Source organism: Orcinus orca, chromosome 13 (assembly GCF_937001465.1).
Source record: "Orcinus orca chromosome 13, mOrcOrc1.1, whole genome shotgun sequence".
Classification (NCBI taxonomy): Eukaryota; Metazoa; Chordata; class Mammalia; order Artiodactyla; family Delphinidae; genus Orcinus; species Orcinus orca.
Window position 1 is genome coordinate 9,592,077 of NC_064571.1, and position 15,437 is coordinate 9,607,513.

General features: G+C 59.8%; 1 protein-coding gene across 1 annotated transcript; it reads left to right on the plus strand.

Annotated features, from left to right (window-relative positions):
- The first annotated feature begins 237 nt into the window (after positions 1–237).
- Positions 238–3,890, plus strand: ADRA2B (adrenoceptor alpha 2B). The gene has a single exon (XM_004277792.3). It carries the CDS (start codon positions 720–722, stop codon positions 2,061–2,063), a length of 1,344 nt encoding a protein of 447 aa, XP_004277840.1. The 5' UTR covers positions 238–719; the 3' UTR covers positions 2,064–3,890.
- The last annotated feature ends 11,547 nt before the right edge of the window (positions 3,891–15,437 follow it).

The following is a 15,437-nucleotide window of genomic DNA, read 5'->3' on the forward strand; positions in this document are numbered from 1 at the left end:
ATCCTTCCCTTGGTCCCGAAGACCCCAGACGCCGGGGCCCTCTGACCTGCCGCAGAGCGGAGGCCGGGAGGAAAACGGAGTAGGGGTGCCAAGGCGGAGGCCGGGGGCGCCGGGAGGCTGCGGTCCGCCCACCCCTCAGCGAGGCGCACCTCCCACCCACCCTGGGTCTCACCGCCCGCCCCGCCTCCCTTCCCTCCTCCTGCTCCCGCCTCCAGTCTCCTCCCTACTCCAGCCGCGCTCTCTCTCCTCCCCACTCCCCTGCCGCGGCGGGCTGCCTGCAGACGCGGCTCCGGGCTAGAGCCGGCGGAGCGGAGCGGGCCTCGCCCTCCTTGCCTCCTCCGACAACCGGCGGCGCGCCGCCTGCCTGGCCGGCCGGGGCCCCGCGCCCCAGCGTGAGTCCAGCAGCCTCCCAGCGGCGGCGCCCAACTTTCCTTCCGTTCCGGGCGGGGCGGGGACGGCAGCGGGACATCTTGGTAAACTTCTCGGGGCAGACGGCAGGGAGCCCGGGCGCCGGTGCAAGAGGATGTAGGAGGGCGGTGGCCGGCCCCGGGCGTCCCCCGCCCTCTTGGCCCCTTTCGGCCTGGCCATGGGGCTCCAGCACCTTCAGCTCAGCCAGGGGGTCGACACCCTCGTCTAGCCGACCTGGGTGGGAAAGCGCTGTCGCCGGCTGTGCACGCGCTGGGCGAGCAGCGCCCCTTCTGGCCGCGTCCGGCCCCGCCATGGACCACCAGGAGCCCTACTCCGTGCAGGCCACTGCGGCCATCGCGGCGGTCATCACCTTCCTCATCCTCTTCACCATCTTCGGCAACGCTCTGGTCATCTTGGCTGTGCTGACAAGCCGCTCGCTGCGAGCCCCGCAGAACCTGTTCCTAGTGTCGCTGGCCGCCGCCGACATCCTGGTGGCCACGCTCATCATCCCTTTCTCGCTGGCCAACGAGCTGCTGGGCTACTGGTACTTCTGGCGCACCTGGTGCGAGGTGTACCTGGCGCTCGACGTGCTCTTCTGCACCTCCTCCATCGTACACCTGTGTGCCATCAGCCTGGACCGCTACTGGGCCGTGAGCCGCGCGCTGGAGTACAACTCCAAGCGCACCCCGCGCCGCATCAAATGCATCATCCTCACCGTGTGGCTCATCGCAGCTGTCATCTCGCTGCCGCCCCTCATCTACAAGGGCGACCCGGCTCCCCAGCCCCGAGGGCGCCCCCAGTGCAAGCTCAACCAAGAGGCCTGGTACATCCTGGCCTCCAGCATCGGATCTTTCTTTGCACCCTGCCTTATCATGATCCTTGTCTACCTGCGGATCTATCTGATCGCCAAGCGCAGCCACTGCAGAGGTCCCAGGGCCAAGGGGGGCCCTGGGGAGGGGGGGTCTAAGCAGCCCCACCCTGTCCCTGGGGAAGTTTCAGCCTCGGCCAGATTGCCAACTCTGGCCTCTCAACTGGCTACTGCCGGAGAGGCCAATGGATGCTCCCAGCCCACTGGGGAGAAGGACGAGGGGGAGACCCCTGAAGACCCTGGGACCCCCGCCTTGCCACGCAGCTGGCCTGCCCGCCCCAGCTCAGGCCAGGGTCAGAAGGAAAGTGTTTGTGGGACATCTCCAGAGGAGGAGGGGGCTGAAGAGGAGGAGGAGGGGGTGCGTGAGCCGAAGGCCTCGGCAGCGTCTCCCGCCACAGCTTGCAGCCCATCCCTGCAGCAACCACAGGGTTCCCGGCTGCTGGCGACCCTACGTGGCCAGGCGCTCCTGAGCAGGGGCAAGGGCACTGCGGGGGGGCAGTGGTGGCGGCGGCGGACGCAGCTGACCCGGGAGAAGCGGTTCACGTTCGTGCTGGCCGTGGTCATCGGCGTCTTCGTGCTCTGCTGGTTCCCCTTCTTCTTCAGCTACAGCCTGGGTGCCATCTGCCCTCAGCACTGCAAGGTGCCCCACGGCCTCTTCCAGTTCTTCTTCTGGATTGGCTACTGCAACAGCTCGCTGAACCCTGTCATCTACACCATCTTCAACCAGGACTTTCGTCGTGCCTTCCGAAGGATCCTTTGCCGCAAGTGGACCCAGACGGCCTGGTGAGCCCGCCTGCCCGCTGCCCGTGTGGGGTTGGTGCCAGGGCCACCCTGCTTCTTGCCCCGGTGTATGTGGCCACCTCCCTAGGGCTTTCTGGTCCCTTCCCTGGTCCTGCAGGCCTCATCCCGGGAACCCCCTCGGAGGGGCAGGGTCTATTTGAAGCCTCCCCTTGCTGGCTTGGCCGTGGGGGGCCATCTTCTCCACCCCCTGCCTGTGCACAGGCAGATGGATGAGGCTTGGACCTTCCTGAATGTAGCCGCGGCCAGGCTCCCTCGCAGAACCCCAGACCCCTGCAAACCTTGAGAACCCTGTGTTTTCTGGTTGATCACTTGCTTGTGGCGTTTTGTATCTTTCTCATCTTCCCCTTGAAAAGAGCAGGAAGCCAGCCTTCCGCTTCTTCCAGGAGGGCCTGCTGCTGAGGAAGGGGCAGAAACGATGATGGGCATCCGTGCCGTGTGCCCGTGGTCCCCATTAGACCCTGGGTGGGGGCTTATGGGCTGGCCCCATCTTTGGGCCCTTCTTCTCCTTCCCCCTGCTTTTGGAGTTGTAACTCCAGAACTGCGGATCCTTTTCCTCACCCGGAGCCCCTCTGGGAGGCTGGTGGGTGCATGGATGCCTCCTGGGGGGTGGTCTGGGGGTCTGGCCTCTGCCTCCACGGGAGAGCCCTGATCACTAGCATTTACCGCCTGCAAAACCCAGGGCAACAATAGCTTGCCGCCTACTTGCTGCAGGGAGATGAAAGGCTTCGCGGAAAGTTTTGAGCTCCGTGGGGGAACGCACTAGAGAACCAGAAAATGTGATTATTCGGTGATATAAAAATCCCCCTTTTCTGGGTTTACCACCGCCTGTCTTCCTATAGACTTTTGCTCTGTGCCTGGGGTGTAAATTCCTACCCCAAACTGGAAGTGGGGAGTCGCAGACAGAACCACGACTTCAGTTAAAGGATTTATTCGAGAATGTGTTCTTATGCCTGCAAAGGTTGGAGTTATTACGCTGCATGACAACTTCTCGACATTTCACCTACAACACCAAGAGGGTTTTCATTGGCTTGGACCCCCCAATGGGGGGAGAAGTCTTTTGTCATCAAGCAGGCACATTGTTTCCCCAGGATCGCTAAAAATACCCACCGCATGGGAACGGTCTGAGATGAGAGCATGTGGTGGGGTGCTGGGGCTAGAGCAGGTGAGAAGGGGCCCCATGGACTCCCAGGGGAGCCTCCCACTGGAGTTCCTGGGCAGGGCTCCAAGCCCCAAATAGGTCCCTTTGATGCATAACTGATTCCACCCCAGGTGGGTACCGTCTGTCCATCTCAGACCCAGCCACGTTGCTCCACCCCACTGATGGGCCTCCATGGGCCTCTCCCTCCTGGTCCCCTCGCCCACCCTAGAACTGGCACCTGGAACAGTTGAGGGAATGTGGAGGATGTTTTGCAGTCTTCCCCATGCGAGCGCCTGGCTTCACCATTCAGCCGGTGAGCATCCTGTCTTGGGGGCGGGGCTGAGCAGCACAGGCACTGCTGGCACGCTGATGGGCCTGGCTAGACTTGGAGGGACGCTGAGGGAGTTTTCTGGGGTGGAGAGAATGGAGGGGACCAAAGAGAGTCCCTCCTGGGGTGGGAGGCTGTCCAGTTCATTCCCTGGTCTCAGTGTGAGGCCAGTGCGTTGCCTCTGGGCAGGGCTGGGGAGGCTGGGCCCGGGGGAGGGGCTGGTTTATGACATCTGCTGACTGGTCTTGTGTGTGCCCCATGCGACCCCTGCTATCGTTGCCTGTGACTCCCTTGTTGTGATATGCAGGGTTTTTTTTAAAGTCTGAGCTATTTTATCAATAAAGGGATATTTTGTAATAAGCAAGCTGTGTCCTCATTGTCCAAGCGCTGCCAGGAGGAGCTATTCCTCACCTGCTTGAGTAGTAGACTCTGGGCATGGGCGCCTTCCCAGGGCCAGTTGCCCTTTCCTCCTCTGGGTGCGGCTGGCTGGTACCCACACACCTGCCTGCCTGCTTTGTCCACTCAGCATCCCTTATCCATCATTACAAGTCAGTGGGGGCGAGAGTCGCCAGGGGAGCCTGAGACTGGCTGCCCGGGAAGGGAAGGAAGGGAGGGCATCCCAGAGGAGATGGCCTTTGGGCAGGGTCTTGGGGGAAGATCAGGAGTGTACCAAGAGGGAAGACGGGAAGGTATCCTGGGCAGGAGAAAGCACAGGCAAAACATGTTGTGATGGTGAATTTGTGGCAGTTCAAGAGTCAGCCTGAAGCCAGCCCTGATGGGCGGGCAGGCACAACAGCTGGGGGCCAGCAGAGGTGGTCAGACACCACCCACATGGGATGGGGGGGACATGGGGAAGGGGAAGGGGGGAGGAGGAGGAGAGGGGGAGGGGAGGGGAGGGGAGGAGGAGGAGGGGGAGAGGGAGGGGGAGGGGAGGAGGAGAGGGGGAAGGGGGAGGAGGGGAGGGGAGGAGGGAAGAGGGGAGGGGAGGGGGAGGAGGAGAGGGGAGGGGAGGGGAGGAGGGGTGAGGGAGGGTCACTCTGAGGAATTTTTTTTTTTTTTTTTTTTTTTTTTTGCGGTACGCGGGCCTCTCACTGCTGTGGCCTCTCCCGTTGGGGAGCACAGGCTCCGGACGCGCAGGCCCAGCGGCCATGGCTCACGGGCCCAGCCGCTCCGCGGCATGTGGGATCTTCCCGGACTGGGGCACGAACCCGTGTCCCCTGCATCGGCAGCGGACTCTCAACCACTGCGCCACCAGGGAAGCCCTGAGGGATGTTTTAAGCTGCTGCCTTCAGCAAGGGGCGGGAGAGTGGGATGGAGCTGCTTCGTGTCAGGCTCTCCAGCACTAAGATTCAGAGCTGGAAGGCCTGCTGACGGCTCCTCTCAGTCTCCTCGCTTCCCAGGTGAAGGGTCTGAGGCCCCAAAGGCACCCTATGAGTTGGGTTAGGAGCTGAGCCCGCCAGGCTTCCTGGCACCGCAGAGAAGGTAGTCTCTGGCCCCCGAACAAGGCTGGCCTGCTTCTGTGGGCAGGGGAGGCCAGGCAGCAGGCTGCTGGCAGGAGCAGGCGGCAGGGGGTAGGGTAGGGCCGATGCCAATGGCAGACCCCAGGGAGGGATGAAGCCCGGGCGGGGACGGCCCACATCCGGTGCGGGGAGGCCACCCCCGCCACAGCCAAGCATTCACACTTGAAGGGGCCGTGGCTTCTGCCAGCGGCAACGACCAGAGACTCCAATGTATTCACCATCACTGGTGGACTTGGGGACACAGGGCTTCACTGAGGACTTTACAAGGAAGCCAGGCCCTGCCTTGAGGAGCTCCCAGCGCCTCCCACCAGCCTGTGCACCCACCACTAAGGCGCCGGGCCTGAGGAGGGCGTATCAAGGTAGCTCACCTCTTCCCATTTACTGAGCCCCTGGCTCTTCTGCTGCTTCCGCTGATTACCTCATTTAATCCTTTTAGGTAAGGTAAGTATCAGCCCATTTTATTCCAGGGAAGTGGAGGCTTAAAAGGATGCAACAGGGCTTCCTTGGTGGCGCAGTGGTTGAGAGTCTGCCTGCCGATGCAGGGGACACGGGTTTGTGCCCCGGTCCGGGAAGATCCCACATGCCGCGGAGCGGCTGGGCCCGTGAGCCGTGGCCGCTGAGCTTGCGCGTCCGGAGCCTGTGCTCCGCAACGGGAGAGGCCACAACAGTGAGAGGCCCGCGTACGCAAAAAAAAAAAAAAGGATGCAATGGCTCGCCTGAGGTCATCCATGCCCAAGCTCCTTTTACTGGACCACACTCTCTGCCGTTAGCATGGAAGAAGAGCTCCCCACCCAATCTCTGGAGATGGTGGCAGAAAATTACTCCTGCTAGAGCTGAGCTGTTGGCAGTCCATTCTGAATACATGTCTTGTTTGATCCTCATAACTTTGCTGGGTGTGGCCATTTTACAGAAGAGGAAACTGGGGCTGGCGCTGGGTGTTAGGGGATTCTGAAGCTGCATCTGGATGGATTCAGTTGGCAGCAGTGCTGTGATAGACTGCTCATGTCTGTCACTGCTAGGGAATGAGTAAGTGACGGTATGTGTGTCACAGGTTTTCCATTCCTGACAGCTCAGTCCAATCCCTGAATTTTATTAAAGAAGAGACTGAGGCCCAAAAAAGATAACTTGCTTTGGACCTCCCCACCCCCTACTCCATAGCCACGTGGTGGGAGAACCGGGTCTAGAACCCAGGTCGTCTGACTCTGTGCCCACCATACCACAGCTTCATACTGAAGGGATTGTAACCAGACTCAAAGAATAACAGGCTCACATTCAGGAACCATCTGCTGACAGTCTGCTGCATGCCAGGTCCTGTGCTAGGCTCATCCCCATTTTGCTACTTTATTCAGTTCTCAGATGAAGACACTGAGATACAGAGTCCTGGGGACTTGCCCAGGGTAATATGTCGTGCAGGTGGAGCTGGATCCCAGGACCCCTGGCTCCCACCCTGGCCTTCTCCTCCTCTCACAGCCCATTCCTGCTGTTCTGTGTAAGTAGCGCTTTTGATTTCACCCGGAGCCCATCTGAGAGTTAGTGGGTCAATGAGCTGGGCTCAGATCAGCAGAGATGGGGGTGAGGATGCAGCCCTCCTTCTCCCAGGAGTGATCCTGGTGAAAGCCCTGGAGGTGAGAGCAGGGACGGAAAACCAGCGGGTGAGCCGTCTCGGCCAGGCACTTCCACCTTTTGGAGGCCCCTTTCTTAAGATGTCCCTGACCAAAGGGCGGCGCCATTAGAGAAGCCGTGGCGGGGGAGGGCTTAGGAAGACCCCTCCCCTCAACTGCACCCACTCTGTGGGAATCTGGGTCTCAGATCACAGGGGGTACCCTTGAAACAGGGTTTAGACACAGCCCCTGCCTCAGGCCAGCTGCTGAGAAATCAGGTCGCTGGGAATTGCTCTTTGGAGCATTGTTGAAAGATGCACTCCTGACCCATTGGCTCAGAAGGTACCCGTGGCAGGAGGGCCTGGCTGACCTGCCAGCAAGACTAAAGGTGGAGGGGGGCTTGTGGGTTCATCAGGCCCTTGCCCCTCCCCTTCCTCCGCACGATCTCCATCTTGTGTGTTTTGGTGGGGGGCTGCTGGGAAGGGGGTGTGAGACCTTGTCCAGCTACCACTTGCAAATGAGGTTGATGCTGGCTGGGGAGGAGGCATCTACCCAGCTGGGGTTGACACTAGGCAACTTCGTGTTCCTGGTGCAGGCCGGGAGCTCTGCTCAGAGGGCCTGGTTGCTGTGGGCGGCAGGACTGGGGTGGGATTTCCATGCCAGTGAAAATCACTGGGGAGGTGGTGGGGAGGCTGGGGTCATACCCTGCTTCTGCCGTCATCTGTCTAGCTGCCCCCGAGCAGGGCTGGGTCCCTCTCGGAGCCTCAGTGTCCCTGTTTGCCCACAAGGGATTACCCCAGTGGTCCCCGGGTTCCCCAGCTTGAGGATTTATCTCTGCCCCGCCCCCAGCCCAGCTCCCAGGAAGGTCCGGACATGGAGATTCCTGGAGTTAATCAGTTGTCCTTAGAGTCAGGCTCTAAGGATCAGGTCTGTTTTCCTCACCTTTGTATCTCAGTGCAGATGCAGACTGGGTCTGGAATGACCGATCAGTTCAGGGCCCCCTGAATCAGGCAGTGGCGAGAGGAATAATGACCGCTCTGAGTCATTAGGGCCAGTGCCTGACATGCATCATCTGAGATCAATCGGAGAGATTGCTGTACCCATTGGACAGGTGAGGAAACCGAGGCCGAGGGAGGTTGAGGGACTTTTCTGAGGTCATCCAGAGCCGGCACACAAACCCACCCAACCTACTCTCGACTATGGCGCTCACTGGCCAAGACAGGAGAGCAGGCCCCAGGGCCCCCAGCCCAACAAAGCCCCTGCCCTGTGTGAGCTGGAGGGTCTCATCTGCAGAGACCCCACGGCTTGGGGGCAGTCTCCCTGCTGCTGGCACCGGGCAGGCAGTGCGGAGCTCCCACCCTTCTAGGCTCTGCTGGCTGTTATCGGGGGTGGTGGGGGCACTCAGCTAAAATTAGATGCTGGGATTCTTCGAGCTCCCGCATCCGTCCTTTCTTCTGTCGGGCAGCGGCAGCAGTGTGAGGAAGGCTGTTGTCAGAAGGCCGGGGCTGGAAGAAGCCTGGATGTCAGTTTGCACCCTCCCCAGGGCGTGCTGCCTCTGATCTTCTTACACCCTCGCCTGGCCCTTGGCCAAAGTCTCCTGCCCTCGGCTTGGCCTGTGACCATCTAGTGATGGCAGTGATTTCAAAGGGAGAGGCGCCCCCCTCTTAATATCCGCCCTCTACCCCTGGGGTTCTACCCCTGTTCCTTCCTGTCTCCCCTCTCTCCCCTCCCTTCCCCTCCCCTGGCCCTTCCCACTTCCCAGTCCTCAGGAATTTGCTCCCCCTTCTCTCAGCCTCCCCTCTTCCTCCTCCTGGCCCTCTGACTTCTGCCTCTCCTTTGGGGACTGTCCTTACTCTTCCTGGGGCCGGCAGGCTCCGTGGACCATTGTGATGGCAAGGGGATCGGAACACACTGGGGACCCGAAAAGAGCCTCCCTCCCTGGCAAGTCGGGGCTATTTCTGGCCCTGCTGCAGCTTTCTGGGGCTCCTGGCTCCCCGGCAGGCAGAGGAGATGCTGGGCCCCAACCAAGGGTGCGAAGGCCCTGACCTGAGTTCCCTGGGGAGCGGGCATGCCCCTTCTGGAGCTGGCAGGGGTGGGCCCCTCTGATCTCAGAGCAGCTAGGGCTCAGATGGAATGCCACTACCTCCACCTGGATGGGGACCTGGGCTGCTTGAAGAAGGAAAAGGGCCGGACTCTGGCAGTGGGGAGCCCGGGTGTCCCTGTGTCATCCCAGTTCCCACCCCAGCCCAGCTGCAGCTGGGAAGGAGGGAGCGTGAGAGGCTGCCTGAGCCCGCTGCTTGGAGTCCCTGGACACTGGGGGCAGGCGAGGGTTAAACCCGGCCCTCCCCAGGCCAGTGCAGGAGAGGGCTGGGCCGGGTGGTCACAGGCAGCAGGCCCCACTAGGTCCCTGGGTGCCCGTTGTCAGGTACTACTTTGACACAGCTGTCGTAGCTGCAAATCCCAGCTGTGGCCTCTCCACCCCCTTCTGGAGTTAGGGTGGGCACAGGGCTTTGAAGGATTTCCTCAGTTGGTTCAAAAGCACTGGCCAGGGTCCAGACGCTCAGGTCATGGTCCCAGCCAGGCTGCCAAATTGCTGTGTGATGTTAGGCAAATCCCTTCACCTCTCTGAGCTTCAAATTCCTCATTGTCTGGTGGAGTCGGCCTAGAGCATGGTTCAAATGATGTCCTGGGTGCTTCCCCAGGAACCCCTGGGCAGGGGCAGAGAGAGGAGGGGGAACTGAGTCAGTGTCTCTGGCCCCCACCTCACCCCTGTCTTTTTCTGCTCGTGTATTGCTGAGAAAGTGGCTCCCCTACCTGCCTACCAGGCTTCCTCCTCTGCTGGCACTTATGGCCTCCATCCCCTTCCCACCTGAGGCTCATGTAACACCCCTCAGCCACCTCCCTGTCCTGCCCATGACATCTGTGTCCCAGGGAAATCTAGGTGGCATGAAACTTAGAAGGGCCATCTTTTTTATTTTTTTTAATTAAAAAAATTATTTATTTATTTGGCTGTGACGGATCTTCGTTGTGCCTTGAGGCATGCGGGATCCTTTAATTGCGGCATGCGGGATCTCAGTTGCAGCATGCCTGTGGGATCTAGTTCCCTGACCAGGGATCAAACCCGGGCCCCCTGCATTGGGAACGCGGAGTCTTAACCACTGGACCACCAGGGAAGTCTCAGAAGGGCCATCTTTTTTTTTTTTTTTTTTTTGCGGTACGCGGGCCTCTCACTGCTGTGGCCTCTCCCGTTGCGGAGCACAGGCTCCGGACGTGCAGGCTAAGCGGCCATGGCTCACGGGCCCAGCCGTTCCGCGGCATGTGGGATCCTCCCGGACCGGGGCATGAACCTGCGTCCTCTGCATCGGCAGGCGGACTCTCAACCACTGCGCCACCAGGGAAGCCCTTTTTTTTTTTTTAAATAAATTTATTTTTATTTATTTTATTTTTGGCTGCGTTGGGTCTTCGTGGCTGCGTGGGCTTTCTCTAGTTGTGGCGAGCAGGGGCTACTCTTCGTCGTGGTGCGTGGGCTTCTCATTGCAGTGGCTTCTCTTGTTGCAGAGCATGGGCTCTAGTGTGCAGGCTCAGTAGTTGTGGCACATGGGCTTAGTTGCTCCACGGCATGTGGGATCTTCCCGGACCAGGGCTCGAACACGTGTCCCCTGCATTGGCAGGCAGATTCTTAACCACTGCGCCACCAGGGGAGCTCTCAGAAGGGCCATCTTGAAAGATATTCCTCCAAGGCAGGCTGGGTGCTGGTGGAACAGGGGGGTGGGCATGTGCCTGGTGGTGGCAGCAGTGAGCCTGTGCTTGACACGGTGTAAAGTAAGGCTGGAAGGGGACTTGAGCTGGGGGTTGGGGGGTCATGGAGGAGGAAGTGAGCTGAGGTCCTCCAGGAGGGGCAGGCAGGGGAGGGGGGGCTCCTGGGGAAAACATGCTCCCATGGGGTCATGGCCTGGAATGACACAAGGAGAAGTTGTGGTTTTTAAGTAACCCCTGCTGTGGCCGCATGTGCCCAGGGGGCCTCCCTGGCAAGGGCAGGGACTCCTCTGCCTGATATCTGTTCCTCGCCTAAAGGTACAGCATGGCACAGAGCAGGCACACAGGGACATCTGTTGAGCGAGTGAGTTTTCCCAGCAATCTGGGACAGCCTTGGCCTTAGTCACCTAAGGCTGGGAACCCTGCGCTCCAGGAATGCATCTCTGATTTGGTGTTTAATTTTTCTGTTTTGTTTTGTTTTCCCATAGCTTCCTAGAGAAATTCTGTTGGAAGATTCCATCCTGGCCTTGGTTGACCTACAGGCGGGAGAACTGTCCCACAGAGCTGGGGAAGCACCGGGGCGTCCCGGGAGGTGATGGCAGGGACCCATCCCGGAGTGTGGATGACTAGAAGGCTGGACAGAGAGGCGACAGGCAGGGAGAGGGCCTGATTGGGTCATCCCAGTGGCAGCATGAAAGCAATACTTGGATTTGCAGTCAAACCTGGCTCCATCGCCTACTGGCCAGGCGGCCTCAGACAAAGTGCAAAACCTCTCCAAGCCTCCATTTCCTCATGTTTAAAATGGGATAACGTTAACTACCTTAAGATTGGAGAGGTGTGTTGAGAGGAAGAGATGATACATAAAATGTCCTAGTAGAGTGTGGGAGTGCAGAGAGGGCACCGCAAATGGCAGGGCCGTTATGATTGCTCCTCTGGAAGCCCAGGTCCTCTCCAAGGTGAGCTGGCAGAAGCCCCCGTCTCCCAGGTGTCCCCTGACTCACTGCTCAGTGGCCTGATAGAAGGCGGGTGAACGCTGCCCTGGAAGATGGCCTCATCCTGTGTATGGAATCTCCTCTCCCGGCCTTCTGTCACCCCACGCTCCCATGAGCTTCTGCCAGGATTTCTTTAGTGTGTTGCTGGGAGGGAAGCGTTCTCAGGCAAATGTCAAATACACCACATCTGTGTCTACACCCTTACTACCGTGCCTATGACAGACATCAGTAGCAGAGGCCATCATCTCTCTATGAGCTGAGATGAGGCTATAGGCAGTGCCAGGAGGGCATTCTCAAACTATAGCAGCAGCTGGTGTGCAAACCTAGCAGCTAGGTCTAGGGGGAATCCTGGCCTTGTCCTCTGTGGGCATGGGGGACTGGGCCACCCAGTGGGATGTGAGGGGAGCTACTGGGGATGATAAAGGGAGTCATCTCTGGAGACCTCTAGGCTTCCTGCACTGCTGCTGCAGTAGGGGGTACCCAGGTATCAAATGTCAGCTCCCAGGAGGACCCCAGAGATTCCGAGAAAGCTGCATATGGAAACACAGGTTCCAGCAGAGGGAAGGTCTGGGGGCAGGTTGCAGGGGTCAAGGCCAGGCATCATGGTGGGGATTGGGTGAGGTGGGGACTTCCTGGGCCTTCACACTTTTTTTTTTTTGGCCGCACCTTGAAGCTTGTGGGATCTTAGTTCCCCAACCAGGGATCGAACCCAGGACCTTGGCAGTGAAAGTGCCGAGTCCTAACCACTGGACCGCCAGGGAAGTCCCTGGGCCTTCACACTTTGACCTGGGCTGCAGATGGGCAGGAAGAGTGGGAAAGGGATGCTGGGGCACTTGGAGGTCTTATTCGCTCAGGAGTGTATAAAGTAGGGCAAGGATTGTTCAACGGTCACCCAGCCCCAGTAGCTGAACGGCCTGTCATGCTGCTTGTGAGTCTGATCACCTGGTTTGAGCAGATGTAGCTCCCCGTGTTCCAGGAGAGGAATTTGAGCCTCAGTTCTCTTCACCTGTACAGTGCTCCACAGCAATGGGCCAATCTGGCAGCCCCCATCCATCAATGCGCGTCATTCCCCGCTGCACCTTCCTGGCCCCTCCCCAACCAAGCACTTATCTCACTTCCCTGCTGGAGGTTTTCTCCTCAGCACTTATCTCCAGCGGCATAGTAGCTATTTCACCTACCTATTCTTCCTTATCTTTTTTTTTTTTTTTTTTTTTGTGGTACGCGGGCCTCTCACTGTTGTGGCCTCTCCCGTTGCGGAGCACAGGCTCCAGACGCGCAGGCCCAGCGGCCAAGGCTCACGGGCCCAGCCGCTCCACGGCATTGTGGGATCTTCCTGGACCGGGGCACGAACCTGTGTCCCCTGCATCGGCAGGCGGACTCCCAACCACTGCACCACCAGGCAAGCCCTATCCTTCCTTATCTTTGTCCCCTCCTGGACTATAAGCTCCACGAGGGCTGGGATATTTATCCGTCTTCTTCACTGCATATTCCAGGACTGACAGTGCCTGGCAAATAGTGAAGATGTAAGGGCTGGCTGGTCAGCTGCCCTGACACCAGTCTCCAGGGTGCTAAAGTGTCCCTGGAGACGTGGTGAGGTGGAGAAAGCTATAGTTGTTGGAACTCCTCCCGGGGAGGGAAGAATAGTAGAGAGATATGGGCCGTTGGCTGAGCCATCTTTGGGGAGCTGGGCAGGTTGGCTGTGAGTGGAGCGTGCAAGTTTGGGGCCGAAGGGAACTGCTGGGACTGTGGAGGTGGACAGAGGCTGCCCCCGGTGATGCCTACTGCCCCCCATAACCGTCTTGGCTGCGGTCTTGGGATGGGCAGTCCAAAATAAGCAGTTTGGAGGGCCCTGTGCTGAGCCGACCTGGACATCTGGGTTCCTTCCTGCCCTGCTTGTCCAGTGTGCTGAGCTCTGTACCAGGTTTGAAGGGCTGCAGAGAGAGTCAACACCACCCTGAACCCTGGGAGCCGCGGTGTGTGTAGGGGTCCAATGGGCAACGGAGAGGTCTCCAGTACAAGGTTACAGAGTACTGAGGGACGGAGTGCAGCAGGGGCTGAGCCTTGGTGGGGGCAGGAAGCTGGGAGGAGGCCTGCTGGAGACCACACTCCACAGAAGACTAGTGGCTGCTGTCTCAGGCAGGAGGGGGGTGCAGGAGGGAGTGAGCAGGGGGGGTGTCCTGTCCAGCCGATGGCTTGGGTGTGTGCTCCCTCACGTTTTGAGATGCCTGCTGGCCCCAGGCTGCCCCCCAGGGGCAGGGGATAGGGCCGGGGGAGGCCCAGGGCCAGCAGCCCTGCTCCAGAGGCCACGGACTAAAAATAAGTAGGGATGTTGGGTGTCCTGGCTCCAGGAAGTGGGGAAGAGAGTTGAGTGTCAGGAGGAGGGGGAGGGGGAGGCAAAGGCGGGGAGACACAGTCACAGCGGGAGGCAGCCCACAGGCTGGGTTATTTTCTTTTCTCGGCCCAGAAGTCCCTCAGGCCGCTGCTCCCGGGGTCTGGGTGAGTGCCACTGGTCTCTGTGGACCTCTGGGTGTCCCCGGACCCCTGGCTGCCTGCCCAGCACCCCATTTCCCATGTACTCCTTTGAGACCCAGTCAGTGGAGAGCAGAAGGTGGGAACTGCGTGGATGAAGGAAGGAGAAAGGGACCAGGTTACAAAGACCCTGCTAGGAGGAAAGGAATGACTCTGGGGCGTCAGTTTCATCTCTACCCTCTGTCCTGCAGGTGCAGAAACGGGGCCGGCCGGTTTAGGGACTGTCACGTAGCCAATCAGAGCAGGTCTCCCAAACTCAGGTCATGGCTCTCTGGAGGTTGGAGGGCTTCAGCTCAGATACGGCACAACCGCCGCCCATATGCCCTTAGAGAAGGGGCAGGCGCAGGGCAGGCAGTGGGGAAGGGCCGGTCCGCAGTCGTGGTACCAGGCCGGTGTGCGTGGGTGGAGGTTTGAGGGCAGGCTGGCACCAACTGCCCCACAAGTCATCAGGGTTCACATGACACCCACCTCAGCCCACCCGCCAGGCTGCCAGACCCCTCTAGGGCTTGGCTTGTCCTTGACACGCATCCCCCTCTGCCCTGCACTCTGGGGACTGGGAGTGGCTCTGCAGATGCCGAGGGGTAACCTGGTGAGCCTGGCGCCCTCGGCCTTTCGGCTCAGGGGCGAGGACAGTGTGGAGCCCACCTCTCACCCAGGGCTCACTGGGGTGATAAGGCTGCAGCCCCTCGTGTCCTGACTCTGGGTGCCCTGACCTCTGGCCTGGGGTGGGGATTCAGAAGATGCAGCCCCCTCTCACTCTGCCCGGGCTTCCTTGCCCCCTTCTGTATACCAACTCCCCTAGACTCGGGTCCAGCCAGTGACGAGTACACCCCGCTTCCCTTCACCCCCCTTCCCATCCTCCTTTCTCATCCTCACTCAGAAGTCTCCGTTGGGGTGAATCCTGACCACGCAGGGGTTACTTGCCCTGGCAGCTCCATGCAGGACAGTGCTTGCTCCCCTGGGTGCCTGGGGCTGCTCTCCTTGCCCCCCCACCCCCCATCACAGTTGTGAGAGTGCCGTGAGCCCCTTAGGTGGCCAGACCAGGCTCTGTGCCACCTGCACCTGCAGGGACGGGCCTGCATGGTGGCTGGGGGCACTGGAGGGACCCGCGTGCAGGGACATCAGCCCCTTTATTCTATCTTCTTGATTCCTCCTCCTCGGAACGTTCCTCTTCTTTTCCTTTTCTCTAGAAAGGCTTAAAATCCTCAGCCCCGCCTCACCAACTGCAGTCAATTCCCTTAGTGATCTCTCTCTCTCTCTCTCTCTCTCTCTCTCTCACACACACACACACACACACACACACACACACATACACACACGCTCCTTCTCCCCCACGGATCCACTCCACAGCAGTAAGCAGCTTCTGGGAGCCCCCAGCCCCTTGGTTCTCTCCCCTCCCAGCTGGGTCAGGCCTCGGCCCTGGCTAGCCCTTCCAGGTTCTAGGGGCTGTTTCAGGGAGATGCTGGGGTCTGGGTCTCATCCTTGGGGAAGCTCCC

What these genes read in the sequence shown, in the direction of transcription:
- ADRA2B (XM_004277792.3), top strand. Translation starts at nt 720, where the DNA reads ATGGACCACCAGGAGCCCTACTCCGTGCAGGCCACTGCGGCCATCGCG.